The sequence below is a fragment of the Canis lupus genome, chromosome X, assembly GCF_048164855.1.
Source record: "Canis lupus baileyi chromosome X, mCanLup2.hap1, whole genome shotgun sequence".
Lineage (NCBI taxonomy): Eukaryota > Metazoa > Chordata > Mammalia > Carnivora > Canidae > Canis > Canis lupus.
This window is the reverse complement of record NC_132876.1, coordinates 97423122-97442475: the sequence shown is the minus strand read 5'-3', so window position 1 is coordinate 97442475 and position 19354 is coordinate 97423122. Positions and strand designations below refer to the sequence as shown.

Below are 19354 nucleotides of genomic sequence, written 5' to 3'. Positions count from 1 at the left end.
GTTTAAAAGCCATGTCTCCAATGAATCAACTGAAATCTGGATCTTTTTCACAAGCAATGCCTTAATATTCAGCACTTGAATAATTGATTCATTCTCCACTTTAAAGGACAATTTCCTACCCAAGTTTGTGGAAGCATAAACTACTATATTACTCAACTATTTATTACAAGATAAGTTCTGGGGTTCTTTGCTGCATTTCCCCCTTTCCACATTATTTGCTAAAATTGGTCCTATTACCTCAGTAATTCTATCTTCAAGAAGTTCTATTAAATAATTTTTTAAGATTTTATCTATTTATTCATGAGAGACAGAGAGAGAGAGGCAGAGATATAGGCAGAAGGAGAAGCTGGCTCCCTGTGGTGAGCCTGATGTGGGGCTCGATCCCAGGACCCTAGATCACGACCTGAGCCAAAGACAGTCACTCAAACACTGAGCCACCCAGGTGTTCCTAAATAATTTTTTAATATATATTTTTTAATTTTTTATTCTCTACTTGGCATTTAGCATATATTCCCAAGATTCTCATGGTCAAGGAACAATCATTGCATCTCATGGTATGAGGCAGAGGTAGTGTCAATAAATATGTCTGTTATGCTTGATGTCAATGGTATCAATGAAGAAAACAGTAAAAAGGGCCATTTACAAACAGTTTTTCTTAATTTTTTTTCTGGAGTTAAAGAGCAAAGTGATAAAGATCGTGTTTCATAGAATAAAATAATTCCTTTTAAAATAAAATACGTTAATAAAAGTACATTAGGTAAATTTTCTGACCTGGCATCAGAAAAGTTAGATCAAGGCAACCTTTGTTTCCCTTCCTTGTCTCAGCATCTTAACATGGGATCAGCGTCTTAGCAGGGACTAACAACAGTGTTTGAAATTATGGGCATAGAGAGCATTTTTTCTGCTGGCTGCCCTACAATTTTCTTGAATTATTCCTACAGAAAGCACAATTTTCTCCTTGCCATTTTGTAAGAGTGTTCCCTACCACACCTCCCCAGATCACCACCTCTTCCAGGGCTGCCTCCAGCCTAGTTAGGCCCTATATACACAGCAACAACTCCCTGTCTCCCAGCTTCCACTCAGATCTTTCTACTTGTTTCTCACAAACCAGCAAGAGGCTAACACAGATCTTTCAAAATTATGTATCAGATTACTGAATTTCCTCAAATGAGATTCGTTTTAGAAATTTCAGCTAGTTTTAAAATAAAACCCAAACTTTTCACCTGAGCCTACAGGGACCGTATTAAAACTCAATCCTCATTTTATCCTAAACTTCCCATAATTGGCTAGTTTCCAACCCTCCTGATCACCTTTCTGTCACTTGGACATGTCAAGCACTACTTGTCCATTTTGACATCTTTGTACTTGCTTTCAGTTCATCACCCAGCTGGTACCTACACATCCCACAGGTTAGGATCAAATTGTAATCTCATTAGAACAATGTTTTCTAAGGGAGTTTAATCTCTGATAATATAATTTACTTATTAGTTTGGTTATCTATTTCATTTCTGTAAGCTCCATGAGGATATAAACCTTGATCTTGATTTTCTCTGCTAAATACCTAGTGCCCAGTACTTCTGTGGCGCAAAGGAGGTGTTCAAAAATATTTACTGAATTAGTGATTGAGCAAAACAATGTTGCACCAAACAGTTACCAAATTAGTGCAATCCCTATAAAAATCCTAGTGGCATTGTCTACAGACTCAGAAAAAACAAACCTAAAACTCATATGGAACCATAAAACACCACAAAATAACCAAGATAAATCACCAAGTTTTTTTTTTCTTGAGAAAGAAAAACAAAGATGGAAGCATCACATTTTCTGATCTCAAAATATATTACAAAGCTGAAGTTATCAAAACAGTATGTTACTGGCATAAAGACAGACATATAGTCTAAGGAATAAAATAGAGACCCCATCAATAAACCTATACACATATGGTCAACTGATTTCTGATAGTGGTGCCAAAAACAAAAAAAAGGATAATCTCCTCAGCTGATGATGCTATTAAAACTGGATAGCAACATGCAGAAGAATTAAATTGGACTCTTACCTTACACCGTATATAAAAATCGAAAAAGGTTACAGCCTTAACCGAAAAATTGCAACCATAAAACTCCTAGAATACAACACAAGAAGAATGCTTCTTAACACTGGTCTTGAAATGATTGCTTGAGGGGCACCTGGGTGGTTCAGTTGGTTAAGCATCTGCCTTCACCCCGGGGTCCTGGAATTGAGCCTCAGTTGGGCTCCCTGCTCAGTGGGGAGTCTGCTTCTCTCTTTCTCTACTTCTGCCTCTCTCCCTGGCTTGTGCTCTCATGCACTCTCTCTCTTTCTTTCTCTCTCTCTCTCTCTCCCTCCCTCCCTCATAAATAAATAAATAAATAAATAAATAAATAAATAAATAAATAAATAAATAAATAAAATATTTTAAAAATTAAAAAAAACTTTTAAAAAAAGCAATGATTGCTTGGATTTGATATAAAAATAGATGTGACAATATGAAACTAAAAAGCTCTGTACAGCAAAGGAAACAATTAACAATAAAACAACAACCTACAGAATGTCAGAAAATAATTGCAAACATATAACTGAATAGAGGTCCATATAACTGAATAGAGGTTACTATCTAAAATATATAAGAAACTTCCACTTCCATAATTTTTTGAACTTCCATAATTTAACAGGAAAAATAATCTGACTAAAAATAGGCAAAGAGCTTAAGTAGACATTTGTCCAAAGATGACATACAAATGAAAACAGTTATGTGAAAAGATATCCAACATCACTAATTATGAGAAATAGGCATTTCAAAACCATAATGACAGATCACCCTACACTCGCTGGGGTAGTTATTATCAAAAAGTAACAAAAGTTAACAAATACTACTGACAATGTGGAAAAACTGGAGTCTTTCAACATTTGCAGAAATGTAAAATGCTGCAGCTGATAGAAGAAACAGTATAAAGGTTTCTCAAAAAATCCAAACTTAGAAGTACCATACACTCCAGCAATGCCACATCTGGGGACATATCCAAAAGAACTGAAATCAGGATCTTGAAGAGGTATCTATATTCTCATGTTCATCACAGCATTATTCACAATAGCCAAGATATGGAAAGAAACTAAATGTCTATCAATGGGTAAATGGATAAAGAAAATGTGGTGAATGCACACAACAGAATATTATTCAACCTTAAAAAATATGCCATATGCACTAACAAGAAAGAACCTGGAATACATTATGCTAAATAAAATAAACCAGTCACAGAAGGACAAATACCACATGATTCCACTTCATGAGGTATCTAACAGTCAAACTCCTAGAAGCAGATAATAGAATGGTGAGTGCCTGGAGCTAGAGAGAGTGGAAATGGAGAGTTGCTGTTTACCAGGTATAAAATTTCAGTCCTGCCAGAGTTCATTTCTAGAGATCTGCTATATGACATTTTGCCTAAAGTTAATAGTCTACAGTGCACTAAAAAATTTAGGAGGAGAGATATCATGTTACATGTTATTATCACACTTTTTTTTAAAAGACTGTAAGAGGCCAGAAATCTATGGTTATAGGACAAAAAAAAATCCTTCTGAACTTTAAGAAAAAAAGAAACTTGTTTTGTCATAGCTAATGTAGTCACTTCCTCCATTTTCTGCAAAAGTAAACAAACTCCTAATAATTATTTTCCTGACATGACTTATACTTTCAATTGAAATAAATCCAAACTATATCATAAGTTTTGTTTTCATGTTTGCAGATAGAAAGTACATTTAAAGCCTTTCTTATTAAAATAAAAGATCACCTATCACAAGCCATGTGCTATTTTTTTCTATAATCATCTATATTACAGCATAGTCTTTCTGGTTTGCAGTTTCTAGAAAAGGTTCCTGGCAATTGTTTTGGGAGACAGTTCTACTCTCTCAATCTTCTCGCCCTAGGCAACCAGTAATCTACATTCTGTCTCTCTAGGTGTGCCAATTTGGCCATTTCCTATAAATGGAATCATATAATGCATGGTCTTTTGCAGCTGGTTTCTTTCTTTAGCATCATTTTAAGGTCCATCCATGCTGTAGCAAGTATGGGTGCTTCATGACATTTTCTTATTGAATAATATTTCATTGTATGGAGAGGACCATTTTTGTTCTTTTCTCATCAGTTGATGGGTACTTTAGTTGCTCTCACTGTTTGGTTATCATGAATAATGTTGCTACAAACATCCATAGATACTTGGCTAGTTCTTACACAATCTAATATTCATCCTTTCAGTTATTCAGGCTCCATGAGGTCACTTGTGACACAGGGATAATAAAACATTCTCAAAAGGTTGCTCTGTGAGGACTAAGAAAGAGAATTTATATGAAAGGTATTTATAGATTAAAAATTACTATGAATATAGAATGTACTTTATCTTTTAATTTTTTTTCATATCTTCTTTGCCAGGTACCAAACAGCAATTCCTCAGACCAGTTTTTGCCACTCAAAGTACACTTAAAAAGTTAAGCTTTTGTTTCATTGTGAGAACACTAGTAAAGACAAAAGAAAAGGGAGAAGAGCTGAAAGTCTGAATGGTTTACCACCCCTTGTGTTAGCTCTTATTTGCTGAATACTTACTATGTTCAAAGTACTCTGGAGTAATACGAGAAATCAGATTTACCGCCCCATGCCAGTTTGGCAGTAAAGTATGCATATGTAAAATTTTTGGAAATAATTATTAATTAGCAAACTGAACTATAAAACGACCTGATATGGAGAATTTTTTTATTTGCCATTTATAGATTGGTATATAATATTTATATATCAATACATAACATAGGAAGTTACATATGTTTATAATGTATAAATATACATAAATAAGTTATATGATTCAAATATAATTATATACATATAATTTATATATAGTGTACATATATCATATAAAATATATATGCATATAAATTATGTAATTTATGATTCATATATATAATCCATCTTTAATTAATAATTAATTAACAAGACGAGACTCCAAAAGAGTTACTACAGTTGGTAGAGATATTTTGGTAAATAAGATAAAAAGGAGGACATTTTATTTATAAATAAATGGAATGAAAATATTTGGCAGTTTTATAAACAATCATCATATGTATGAAAAGATAAAGGAGAAGACATGATAATATAGGTAGGCAGATGGATGGCTATATGGATAGAGAATACATATTATTACATTATTTATGTTGTAGTATCATAGTTGAATCTCCGCTATCAACAAACATCAATATTCTGAACATTTTTGAAATAAATAGAAAAAATGTTTTTTTTAAATAGAAAAAATGTTGAACCTTAACATAATTAATAGGTATATGTAATTAAAATAATTTTCTAGTGAGTAAGCTCCTTTGCCTAGCAGTTACAGTATAACCATTAACACGCATTTGACTTTAAGGGGAGGTTTACAGATTTTATGACAAGAGAAATGCATTATTGTTAAATAGGTCAACGTTTGAAAATTTAGGACAGTCTCAATCTTTTCCCCAGCTGATTTTAGACGCCCAGCAACAAGTTTACTGAAATCCACTAGAGGGAGCTGACATAACTGTGAAGTTGCATTACCTGAGGTCCTACCAGGAAAATAAACCCCTCAGCAGAAACAACTTTAAAGTTAAAAGAAAAAAGATAAATAAACACTTATCTTTTGCTTTATTCAGCTCATTCCATGCCCTTACCAAGAAATTAAAATTTAAAAACCAGGAAAACAGGGAAAATTTCATGTATAATTATACATTGATTTTAGAAATGTTAATATGTAGTAAATTATTTGGATATTTAAAGAGAAGTAGCCAAAAAACGTGTTTCCAACTAATTAAAGTTTCAATAGAAAACAAATACATGTTCTTTCTTATCTCATAACAAATTTGGGAAGACATTTTAAAAATATTTGTATTTTAATGCCTTAAAATCCAATTTTACTCTCTAATCTTCTGTATGTACATACATACATATGGATGGTGAACCAAAAGCTCATTTACTAATGTTTGAAAGGGTTTATAAACCTGTATGTCAAAGGAATTTTTGTCTTAAGCATTATTTTTGTCTTAAGAATTAAGCTGATGAGTTGGGCTATTTCAGACCACATATTATGAATAGCCTAAGAGCAAATTGGTGAGAAACAAAAGAGACATCTTGAAAATTTCACTGGTCAAATGTTAGGCATTTGTGTAACTGATCCACTCTTAGGTTATATTTTATTATTAAATGAGAAAAAGAGGATCTTTCATAGTTACACTGATCCAATAGTAAAATGTGGCCCAAAGAATAATTTGTTCTTTGCTGAATTTCAGTTACTACATGTATGTTACAGCTATAACAATCTTCATATAAACTGGAAAGTATTAGTAAGAAGCCTCGCTAAATATTCTTGTACATAAAACAAACAGGATTTAATGAAAACCCACTAAGAGGGCTTCAACTGCTCTTTTATTTCCTCCACTGTTCAAAATATTTGACTGTAAAATTTGCAACCCACCAAAGAAGATGTTAATGCCTATATAAAATATATACTTTATTTGTTCCTCAAAGTCATGAAATTATTACAGGAGGTGAGGGGGAGAAATGGAAATATAACATATATGTTTTCCAACAACAGTATCTCATTACTTGTTACTACAGAATGTAAGGATGGTGGATTCCTTTGACAGAAATTACTCTTTCATGTTAGTACTTTTTCTTTTTCCAACAAATATTGAATATGGACAATATCAGGTTAGCCATTTCAAGGATTTTTACTTACTTGTTTGTAGCTCTTTTTCTCTTGCCTGCACATCAGCAAAGACTTGGTTAAAATGATTTGTAAAGGCCACAAAGTCTGCATCCAGGAACATTGGCCCTTGTCCTTTCTCTTTCAGGGCTATGCTTTGAATTTTTAATCGCTCGATTTGAGGCTGAAGAGCTGACAGTCGGTTGATTTCATCCTGTACCATAATTTAGAGTATTAAAATAAATAAAACTTTTACTTTGCATAGATTAAATTTTTTTGCAAAGAAAGGTGTTAAAAGGCAGTGATGTAAGCTTAGCTTAATGCCCTTATCAAAAAATTCATAAGAAATATCCATGACAGTTTAGGCCACCCTCTGGCATAGGTCATCAATTTAAGAATACCTTGGCTCTTCATTCAATAGATATCATCATATGTAACTGTCTTTAAATTTCAAAATCACATCATTTACAGCATTAATGGGCATGAATGTGCACTTGAAAAGTACTATGAATGACCTTATATCCTTTTAATAAATCAAACATGAATGTTCCTCTGTACCCTTATCTCAAAATTGTATGCCTTTGCTTCAAATTCAAAGCTTGTTTAATAAACAATATTTTTCTTTAAATTCACTTGTGAAGAATATAAATTACATCTATATATCTATATAAATACGTACCTACTGCCTTAAATTATATCTTCATACGATATTTCATAGGTTACATAATCTATTTAATACTTACATAAACACACATATATTTATGTTTGTAGTTATCTCTCTTTTATATAATCACATTACTTCTCCTGACTGAACAGGCAATTACCCTTGTTTCAGTTAGAGTGAGAGTTTGCTCTGTTTTTCTTGTGCTGGCCTATTGTTAATAACACCCCCTTTCAATCTTGAAGAGTACCCTGGTTTGAATGATAAAATCACATGGATCCACTGCTGTGCAATATAGTAGTCACTAGGCATCTGTGGCTACTAAACACCTGAAATGTGTCCAGGCCAAATGCAGATGTGCTGTCATTGTAAAACATATACTGAATTTTGAAGACATAGTATGGAAATATACAAATATAAACAAATATACAATATACAAATGCATATATAAATATAAAAAATATACAAATACTGATTAAATGTTGATATGGTAATATTTTCTGTTTATCAGTTTAAATGACATGTATTACTGAAATTCATTTACCTGTTTCTTTTTCCTTTTTAAATATTGTTTCTAGAACATTTAAAATTACATATGTGGCTCAAATTCATAGCTTGCATTATATTTCTTTGGAACAGTGGTGTTCAAATGAGAATGTTTTCATTCTCTTTTGTTTACAGTAAAGCAACAATTCATCTATCTCACCTACACGTACAATCATAATTCAAAGAGAATATCCAAATGCTCTTTAAGTATTACTACCATGGTTGCTTACTTATTTATAATTCACACCTATGCTACCTTTTGAAAAAAAAATACTTTGGGATTGTTTACTATTTAAAATGTAAAAAATAAGACAGTTAAAATTTTAAAATTGGATCACAAGCTAATTAGGAGGGGAAAATGGAAAGAATTACAGTAATTATGAACTAAATATAAATCTGAGCTTCCTGGAAATCAAAGTAAAAAGAAAAAAAAAAAGGAAAAAGGAATGAGCTTTTTTTTTTTTTTTTGGATGCATATGTACTGTTTTGGAGAGAGTACCTTATGTCTTAGGATTGAAGAAGATAAATGTATCCCAAAGACTCTTCCACAGTAGCAAGACTACCTAACGGGCACTGTCACTTGTTAATGAGTTTTAGAAGATATAAACATAACTTTCTGAGAAATGTTGCTATGTGGTTATAACAGTAAGAGTTGATTCAGACAGGTTAATCTCTGATAATCAAATTCTTTTGGTAGGTGAAGATGAAAGCCATTTATGTAAATGGCAAAATGACCCACCTCTCTCATTCTGATATAAAGCCTCTCATTCAAAGCTAAAAGATAGGTGCATATCCATGGATGAAGAATAAGACAAGAGCTAACAGGTAATACTTTGTGTTTTTGATTATAGAATTAAAGATGTGCACTTTGTACACTAGGCTTACAAATGGTAGCATTGACATCTGCTGTGAAACATTTAAGAACCTGATTTACATTTGGCCAGATGGAGGGCCGTCATTCTTCCTGTTTAGGGGGCTATAGAAGGAGCCTACAGTATAGTAGAGTGTGTTCAGCAAAACAAAGGGGACTCTGAAACTAATAAAACATTTGGGCAAATGTTCAATTGAGACCTTAAAGTTCTGAGAGTAAATCATAGGAGAAACCATTTTGACTTGAAATATTTAACATTTAAAAGATGTTAACAATTACTCATTATTTCCACAAAAGGGCCTTAATGTGGGTAGTCCTCCAGAGTAAGGCATCTTCCCTGATTCTGTTTATCCTTCAAAATTTTGTGTTTATCTGATGGAAAAACTTTTGCATTTTTCTTGGGAAAGAGTCCATGGATTTCTGCCAATTCCCAAAGGGCTCTCTAACTGCCATATTAAGAACCAGTTCTGGCAAGCATTATATTTGGAGCTAATATAACGGTCTAATCTTAGAAAACATCTCCAAATAACAGAATGCACTGACAAACAAGATGGAATTCTTTATTTACCTAGCATTAATCACAGAGAAATAGTATAATGTTAACTTTTGCATGAATGACACTGAGCTTACCCTACTAAATATTTCACCCGAGGTGATTCATCAAGCTAACAGAAATCAAAGGTGCAGAGAAAAAGAGTAAGGGGTGATGAAGAAGGATGGAATTATGTCATCAAAATTTGGAACCTTGTGGATGAATGCAGAAAAACAAAATAATTCCACTTAGGATGACTTCCTTGACCTCGAGAGAATATTTAAGATATGTAACCACTAATGATCTTTATTTGCTCCTCAGATAAAGAATAATATCCTAGCAGGCCCCAAGAGTCCTTGCTTTGTCTCTTATATGCCTGTCTTTTGGCCTCCATCTCTCATCTTATCTCAACCCCTTACCCCTCTCTGGCCAGCATTCACATTGGCCCTCTTTCAGTTCCTTGGGGGTGGTTGTTGTTTAAGCTACCAATTACCCCGTGGTATTTGTCAGGCAGCTCAAGCCAGCTAATACAGCTAATATCATTCTCAGCAACACTAGAGACACTGACTATTTATTTTACAGCTGAATGCATTTTGTAGATTATAGGGCTACCTTTTGTATCTGAATCTCAAGAAACAGGTTAAGGTGATATCATCCAGTGTTGTTATATGAAATAATATAGGTAGAATATTCCATCGATTCACAGAAGAAAAAAAGAGTCATGGATTGTATTAACAGCAAAATGTGTCTAAGTATAGAAATTCCCTAGATCTTCATATTTGCATAAAAACCCTAAAATGCCTTTCTGTCCTATATCCTTTAACTAAAAATGTATTTCCTGAGTTTATTCATTTCCCAGTAAAGCTGTAGGACCAATATGTGAGAGAACATCAGGTCCTTCAACTGCTTTTCCCTTCACAATAGCGTTGAATTTCCCATCCCTTCCTGGGTTTAATACCACCTCCAAACCAACCTTATCACCCCTCTACCACCAGTCTCCCATTATTTAAACCATTCTTGTCAAAGCATACAAATTAACCTCCATTCACTGCTTCTTATGTTAAACCTACCCATCTTAGTCTATCATTAAGGTTCATCCTAGAAACCTTTTCATCTCTCCAATTTCCTGCTTTCCATGAAAAGTATTCCACTCATAGTAACCATGCAGAAAGTCAAGTTATCTTCATTATTGTGTAACTTTGGTTTTCTTACATTTGCAGACATATTCTTTTAATCTCTTTCTCGTGTTCCTTGACACCAGTTACACCTTGTTTGGCCCTCCAGATCCACTGTCCACTTCTACAACTCAGGAGAATGACACTTATAGACTAAAGCTCTTTGTACTCTGCCTACTGATTATGTTTAGCCAATGGGGAGCCCTGTCCAGATTCAGATTCTAGAGGCAGGGAGGAGAGTGAGGTAGCGTGTTGATTTTTCTGGCTTCATTCCTGTGATGGCACTTGGTCTGGGCCTTAAGGCTGTCTTTATAATGGCTGTCTAGTTCCTTCTTTCTATGTTTCTGTAACTTCTCTCTCTCTAATCCTTTCTGTCGTAGAATGCTTAAAGCTCTGATGCCAGGTTACTGTAATATTCCTTATGATTCCTCTATACTCCAAGCACAATGATGAAATATTTTGGTAAAGAAACCTTTCTCAAATTATTCTAATTTGAGTGAACTGTCAGTTTTAAAGATTTTCCTCATATATCCAATTTTACAGTACATCAGCTGCTTGTGTTCGTGTGGATTCCACTTTTTAAATATATGACTAAGTTTCACTTTTTAGCACATGAGCTGCCATAAAAAAAGAGCTCCAAATTATTGGCCACTCCTCATAGGATATGTGTAGTTTCCATACTCCAAAACTGCCTCACCATTTTGCAAATCGACAGAAACAATTAGCCATGTGTAAGTACTCTAAATATATATATTTTTAGGATCCAGACATCATGCATTATCTATTTAAACTCATTTTCTTCACTTACATTTTGAGCTTTATTGTGTTTAAACCTTTCAAAGGGAAATTTTTTATTAAATAATTTGCTATTCTTCTAGAAATTGCCAAGAAATTCCTATTGATCATGATCCAAATAGGAGGAAAGAACCTTACCTTACAAATTTTTAACTGGCTTTTAATTGCTGTTGGCTCTGATGTGGTGGTAGGCTGGGTTTTCAACCAGTTTTCAGCAGTAGTTGTCATCTGCTCCAATTGTTGTAGCTGATTATAGAAAGTGATGATGTTGTTCTGATACTCCAGCCAGTTAAGTCTCTCGCTTAGCAATTGGCAGAACTCTATCCACCGGCTGTTCAGTTGTTCGGAGGCTTGTTTGATGCTGTCAGCATTAACACCCTCTAGAAAGATTTTTTAAATATATCCACTGAAGCCACAGACTGCAAGACATCTGAAAACCCTGAAAACCCCTGTGTCTCAAGTTTAAAAGTATTTATCATATGAAGAATTTCAAACAAATCATTTATTTATGATAAAAAAATAGAAGTACCGACAGGAATTCTGATTACTGATTGTAAATTATTAGTGATGCATTTTCTTAAGAGTATTAATGTAGGGATGCCTGGGTGGCTCAGTAGCTGAGCATCTGCCTTCGGCCCAGGGCATGATCCTGGAGACCCGGGATTGAGTCCCATATCGGGCTTCCTGCAGGGAGCCTGCTTCTCCCTCTGCCTATGTCTTTGCGTCTCTCTCTCTCTTTCTGTGACTCTCATGAATAAATAAAAATCTTTTTTTAAAAAAGAGTATTAATGTAAAAAATAAATAAAGACACATAAGATGTAGAAGAGCAGAACATATTTAAATAAAAAACAAAAAAGGGTCAAAGCTCTGAAGGGGATTGGGAGATTGTGGACAAAAAAATCTTTTGGAGGATTCCAAATCATTGTTAAATATCATGTATGCTATTAAAATGTATGTTGAAATACTAACATTTGTATTTTTAAAATGGTTTGGGAATTAGCTGAAATGTTATTATTTGGATTTTAATAAAAAAGGGAGTATTTATCAAAAAGCAGTAATTCTGTTTCTGCTATAGATAGCCAGAATTAAGCAGATTTTCCATGGATCCATAGAAGTGAAACAAGCACTAACAAAATCTTTCTAACATGAGAAAAGATTTTCAATGTTACACATCATTTACAAATGTGGAAGTTGATCTGATCATTTTAAAATCTTCTATAACAAAACTAAAGCAGAAAAAAAAATCTATCAAAGGCAAGAAACGTAAGCACATCATTATCACCTTTAGCTTTCTGGAGAATCTACTGTGTGTTAGGAATTTGATGTCTTTTAATATATGCCATCTTATTTAAGTTTGTCATAACGTGCTATATGATGACTAATGCTAATCCAGGTATATATTATCCTATCCATATCAAGAAAGAATAGCAACATCATGTAATGCTATATGTTAAAATACTCTCTATAGTTAGTTGACAAAATTTAGATTTCTTACACACACACATCTTAATTTATATAGTAATTTCCATAATAAATTATATTACATAAAAATATTAAATATGATAGGAATTTTAAAATGCAGTAGCACTAATAACTTCCTTATATTTTTGAAATATTTGAATGTTTCCTTTTCTTACATATATCCACAGGGATCTCAAAAGGGATCATGAACTCAATATAAGATGCTTCCTCTAGTTTGAAATAAAGTGATTTAGTAAAGACCAAGTTGCCTAAGAAAAATATACTTTTATGAATGTTAATTTTACCTGACTTTCTGGTTATGTGATGTAATTAATGGGCAAGGAATTTGTTAACAAGTTTAAAGACCATTTCTAGCACAGAAAGACTGTAGTTTTATAAACATGCCTCCCACTTCACTCTTTTTAAAGCCTAAAAAATACAGATTTGAATTCAACAACTATATAATTTTACCCTTTTTTTACTCTCCTCTGCTCAGATAGTCTAGTTTTCATTTTGTTGTAGTTATGTTACACACCAAACCACATTTTTCAATTGATTTGAAACATAACTCTAACTTCATTAAATTCAAACTTTAGACAGGACATTGGAGAACACAAACATTGCAAATATTATTGGCAACAACATTTTCTTCCTTCTTTGGCTAATATATTTTTAAAGAAAATAAAAACACAAAATATGCATGTCTCCAAATATACAACTATAAAAGGTTTGTGGAAACTAAATATTCTTCTAATATTCTCCTAATACTTAAGGAAGCAACTGGCCTTACTGAGAAATCTGGATGTTTTTGTGTGATATACTATTTGTGATAATTTGGTTTGGAGCAGTAATTGAGATTTGTATCAAAATGTTTGGGAGATGCCACTAAGTATCTGTAGATGTAAAATGATCCTGTTTGTTACAGAGTGTAAGAGAAGAATCCAAAACTGTGGTCATATAGGTACTCAGTTTGAGAAAAAATTATTATGATAAAATATTGAATTATTGTTGGATAATGAAAAGAAATAATTTAAAAATACACAAGGGAGAAATTTTATGTTATCTAATGATTCAAAAATGTGCCATGGATATAAATGATGAGATGTATAGAGGAAATATTTTCAGCATAAGTTTGAATAAGCACTTAGAAGAAGGAAGACCATGGTGGTCCAATTCCAAGATAGGCAGGTAAGTGATACTAACGTAATTTAAAGGTAATGATGAACTGATACTGCATTGAGTCTTATTTAGCATTTCTCTAAATCATACAGAAATACACAGAGAAATACCACACTATCCCTGACAGAGGTCAATCATATAAAGAGTCAACCATCTCAAATGAAAAAAATAAAACTATAAAGTCATTTTCAACATGAAAAATACATGTTAATCTAATCAGAAAAATAATAATCAAGGTATAATGAACTACCAATAGGTCCTATCTATTAAAATATAGGGATAGAATTTAATTTGGCCTTTTGATAATTCCCCAAACCTATCAGCTCAATATGTCAGGCCAAAATTGTCCAGATGCTAAATATCACTAAGGAATTAATTAGGAATTAATATAAACATGAAAGGCAAATTTTATACAAGTCTATTATGAAATCTACAATACTCTCTACTTATTAACATATTGATTTTCATAACTGAATAAAGGTAATTAAAATACAATAATAGGTTAAAGAAAGATCTCCACGTTAGGATAAATGGTGAAGGTGAATAGAAAGGTAGAGAAATTCACAGTAAAATCTCTGGTATTAGGCAGAACTGAGTTTAAATTTCACTCCCTTTACTAAATGGGTAATGAGGTTTGATTATTTGATCCCACTATATCTCATTTTTCTCATCTATGTAATGAAGCTAAAATAGAATTGACTTCATAGGATACCTATGAGGGTTCTGAGTTAACACGTGTGAAGCAGTTACACAAACTCTGACATATACCAGGTAACCAATAAATATTGGTCAGTGTTACAGCAAATAATATGTAGCCAACAAAAGAGAGAGAGAGAGATAGATTGGATCTTTTAAATGTTGAAAATGGTGGGGGGAGGTCTTTTTTACGACTGAAAGGGGTCATTTCCAAAAAAAATAATAACTAATATTTTTAAAGATAGTGCTAATTTTATATGACACTAACGTGGGATATAGAAAGCAAATGTAGACATTTTTAAATAAGTCATAACAACTAGTAATGAATTCATGAGTTTATTAACAAAGCTTGAAATATGTAGCCATATATCCAAACTCATCTGCAATTAAAGTTATAAAAAGCAAACAAGCCAAAAATTAAAAACAGAAACTTCCCCATGTCACTGGAAAAGATATGATGTTGACCACAAAGAATCAGATACATCATGAAGAATTTGCATGTAAAAACTGTATTACTTCATGTGTGAAAATAGTTCCCGCTCGACCTGAGTGTAACCTGTCCTTCTAAACTCTAAAGCGCTCTAAGAAAAATGTCTCTACTGACAGTATTTGGTAAGAGTTCTCAGGTTAGAGCAGGTGCACTTGTGAATTCATGCAACACCAAATCAATACCTTACTTCATATGAATATGAACACCAGGCGAACAGTACCCACAGACACAAAAAGCCAAACAAACATGTACACAGTCTCTCTTGCTTCAAGTGTGCTTTAAAATATTTGGGGGAAGGAGCAAAAGCACTGTCACGTGGCACATTGCTTCGTTTATATCTCTTTAACTAAAATTATAAATGCCATTACTTCACCTTCATGAATTAGCCATCTATTATGAGAAAGTCCCTTACAGTTTTTGCAGAATAAGGATACTGTTTGCCAAATGAATACTTGCACACGAATAATTTTACTATTATATGTAACTGTTTTATGTGTATTTTTTTTAAATTTTTTTAAAGATTTTATTTATTTATGATAGAGAGAGACAGAGACAGAGACAGAGACACAGGCAGAGGGAGAGGCAGGCTCCATGCCAGGAGCCCGATGTGGGACTCGATCCTGGGGATCCAGGATCGCGCCCTGGGCCAAAGACAGGCGCTAAACCGCTGAGCCACCCAGGAATCCCCTGTTTTATGTGTATTTTGTAGAATTATATGCTCCCTAACCTAACTCAAAATTTTAAGGTTTCTCTTGTTTTTATTTATTTATTTGAAAGAGAGCAGGAGTGAGAGAGATAACAGAGGGAGAAAAAGACTTGCCACTGAGTGGAGAGCCCAATGTGGGGCTTAAGCCCAGGACCCTGAGATCATGACCTGAGCCAAAGGTAGAGGTTTAATTGAGCCACGCAGGTGCCCCTGAAATTTTTAAATTTTATGATACTTTTTAAGTGTAAATATCTGCCAAGTTTTAAGTATCAATCATTTGAGCATCAATTTTTCTAATTTTTTTGTTCACTACTTAAGAATGCAAACGCTAACTCACCAGGAATTATGAACAATACTTATGGAAGGATAATGGATCATAATCCATTCACATCTCATATTCTAAACAACCCCCGAAATAGTCCATGAATAAATATATTGCACCCAGAGGAAATGGATCATTACTTCAAGTGCATCCATTAATTTTATGACTTGTGTACAGTACATAACAGACTGTTAGAATAATTTTAATTGCGCACCACCTTCCATGCAAGTACTTCAGAACTGGTACTTAAGGTGAAGTATTCCTCATCAAGTCTATTCATCATTAGCCATGAAGCTAGAGTAGAAATAATGCAAAACCTGTGTTTTCAGAGCTCTTGAGTTAGAAGAATATTTAGAATGGAAACTTAAAATGAAATTTTAATAAATTGACTCCAATTTTTATTGCATTTTAGGTGAGAGTCATTACAAGCCCATTTGGCATCCAATAGAACAGCCTCAAATGTAATAGAAATCAACTAAATCCAGGAAAATAGGGCTTGAGTATTGTAGACCAAATTCTAGAGGTTTCTTTGACCACACTGTTATATAATCACTTTTTAAAAATTATCATTTTTAAATAATAGCTTTTAAAATTAATGTTTATATAAAATATACACCACTAGTGAACAGAATACATACATTTACTAAAAGAACTCTTTTTTCACTCTTTTCTATTTTTGTGTGTTTTAACTATTTATTTTTTACTTTTTTCCATTATTAAATACCGCTGAATTATAAGAGACAAAGGGCAGATTCCTACTTATATTTGTTTTTGTGATTAATTTTCTCCAACAACAGTGACCACTATGATCTTCTCCCTTCTCTCTCTCGTTCTTTCTCTCTCTGTCTCTCATACACACACACACACACACACACACACACACAAGCACAAAGCTTTGTCCTTTGGAGACATGAATCAAAGAATGATGTGTCAGTCAATTAACATTTATTGAGTGTGAGCTCTGTGTAGACCATTATCCCAAGTGACACATGGAGAAACAAAAGACATAAATCAAATTATCCAGAACTGAGAAGAGGGTAAAAGAAGAGAAAATGGGTCCAAATCTGGGAAACTACTCACTTATGATGGAGGGGCAGAACTACTGCAAATAGTACTATTTCCATGCCTCATTGTTATACAGACCAGTTGCAAAATGTCTTTCCATTAAATATATATAATTAGAAGAGTTATTGACACTGAAAATCCTTCACAATGATATGAATAGAAGATAATGAGAGGTTTGGCTTTGAAGTGAATCAAATGGACTATCATTCCTGTCCCTACCAGTCTGACAAAATGTGGTCGCCCAAACTCAAATGGCATCATCCATGTGAAGTCCTTAATGAGCTATAAATCGAGAAACTAAAAATACAGTTACATAGCTAATGCTATAGATAAGAAGATTCCTTATCTGTGTTATGAGTCTGTACTATTTAATTACAATCCTTAGCAGACTATTAGGTATCACCTTAAACACTATAATCTAACACCCAAGGGATGATGGTTTTGAGATATTCTTCTAGTCTAATATACTAATAATTACTATTTTATTTAAACATTTCCTTAATGTGATTGTCTTCAGACTCTTAATTAACATACAGAAAACTACAATTAGAAATTGAAAGGGAAGCACAGTTTAATATAGAAAATATCACAACCCTATTAGACAATTATACTACCTCCTCTGGAAATTGTGGTAAAACAATTTTTAGCTTAAAGAAGGGGAAATTGACCTATGCTTACATATGTTTTAAAATAAATGTTTTGACACAAATATTTTCTTGATTATTTTAATATTAATAAAGGAAAACAATGTATCTAAACCAGGTCTTTTTATACCTGACTGATAAGGAGACTATATGTAGATGGAAGAACATCATTTTACAAACAAAATTAAGAATAAAGTCTAATATAAATAGATACAAATAAAGCAAATGATTAGATATAAAAATATTCTCAATTGTCCTAAAATCCCATAATCTCAAAACTTGAAAAGCTGATTTTTTAAAGATTTTATGTATATATTCATGAGAGACACAGAGACACAGGCAGAGACACAGGCAGAGGGAGAAGCAGGCTCCATGCAGGGAGCCCGACGTGGGACTCGATCCCAGGTCTCCAGGATCACACCCTGGGCTGAGGGCGGTGCTAAACCGCTGAGCTACCCAGGCTACCTGAAAAGCTTTTGTTTTGAAGTAAGCAGATCAGTTAAAAACAATCTGACACGAAACCTTAGGAAATTAGGATTCATTAATTAATAATCAATAGTATGGATATAGTAGCAAGATTGTTTACCGTATACAGTTGTTAAATTTTCTAGACTTTTAATTTTACCATTTTAGTGCTTAAAAGAAAAACTGTAAAAATAAACCTTACAACAAGTTATGTTGTATTATTTTTTTAAAAATGAAGTAAATACAAATTTGGAAAACCTCCCTTCTCAGTATTACAGCTACAGGAAACTTAATTAAATCACTAGGCACCCAATCTAGTCTCCTACTTACTCTCATTAAGATTCTTGAAAGCCAACAATTTCTTGTGACTAATGTCATTATTCTCATCTTATACAGGGACAGTGACTTCATAAAAATTGTATTTGTGAATAATTTCTCTAATAAGAATTTCTCTCCACCGTCTACCACTCTCTCCAACTACTCCCATACTTATCCAATCAAATGATGTTGACAGGAATCACAAATTCAATGTTAGTTCAAAAAGAAAACAGTTAAGGAATAGATAAATCAGTTCATTATACCAAAATCCATTTTAATAACTTAGAAACACGATTTTTAAGCTAACACTCTCTAGTAGCACCATAGCCTCTCTTTTTAGCCTATAATGATCATGAGGATCACTTACACTCTTGTACAAGACCTGGGACATCCATAAGGAACATGTTTATGTAAAGCTTTAAAGTATGCAAGTAATTTATACAACCTCCTTTTTTGGTTAGAAAAAAGTCCCAAATAAATTAATATGAGTCTCTTACTGAACCTGTGCATATTTTCAAAATATAAATCATTCCCCTGTGAAATTCACAGTATGATTTATATTAAAATTCACAATACATTTAATGTTAACTGTACTTTAATATTCTGCAAGTCAGTCTTTGTATTTGATAAAGTGCAGTCAAAATGAAAACTGTCTTGAAATTGATCCTAACTTCTATGTGACCCTGCAAAACTGAACACA

The 19354-nt window shown here is 33.1% G+C and overlaps 1 protein-coding gene across 14 annotated transcripts in view; it reads right to left on the bottom strand.

Annotated features, from left to right (window-relative positions):
* The window catches only part of DMD (dystrophin), a 2167959-nt gene that overhangs the window by 1332199 nt on the left and 816406 nt on the right, over nucleotides 1-19354 (bottom strand). For all 14 annotated transcript variants that reach the window (XM_072818058.1, XM_072818060.1, XM_072818056.1 and 11 more), the window contains 2 exons: nucleotides 11447-11688; nucleotides 6762-6942 (listed from right to left, as the gene is read on the bottom strand). In XM_072818058.1, coding sequence (XP_072674159.1) covers nucleotides 6762-6942; nucleotides 11447-11688 — 423 coding nt within the window. The remainder of the gene's footprint in view (nucleotides 1-6761; nucleotides 6943-11446; nucleotides 11689-19354) is intronic.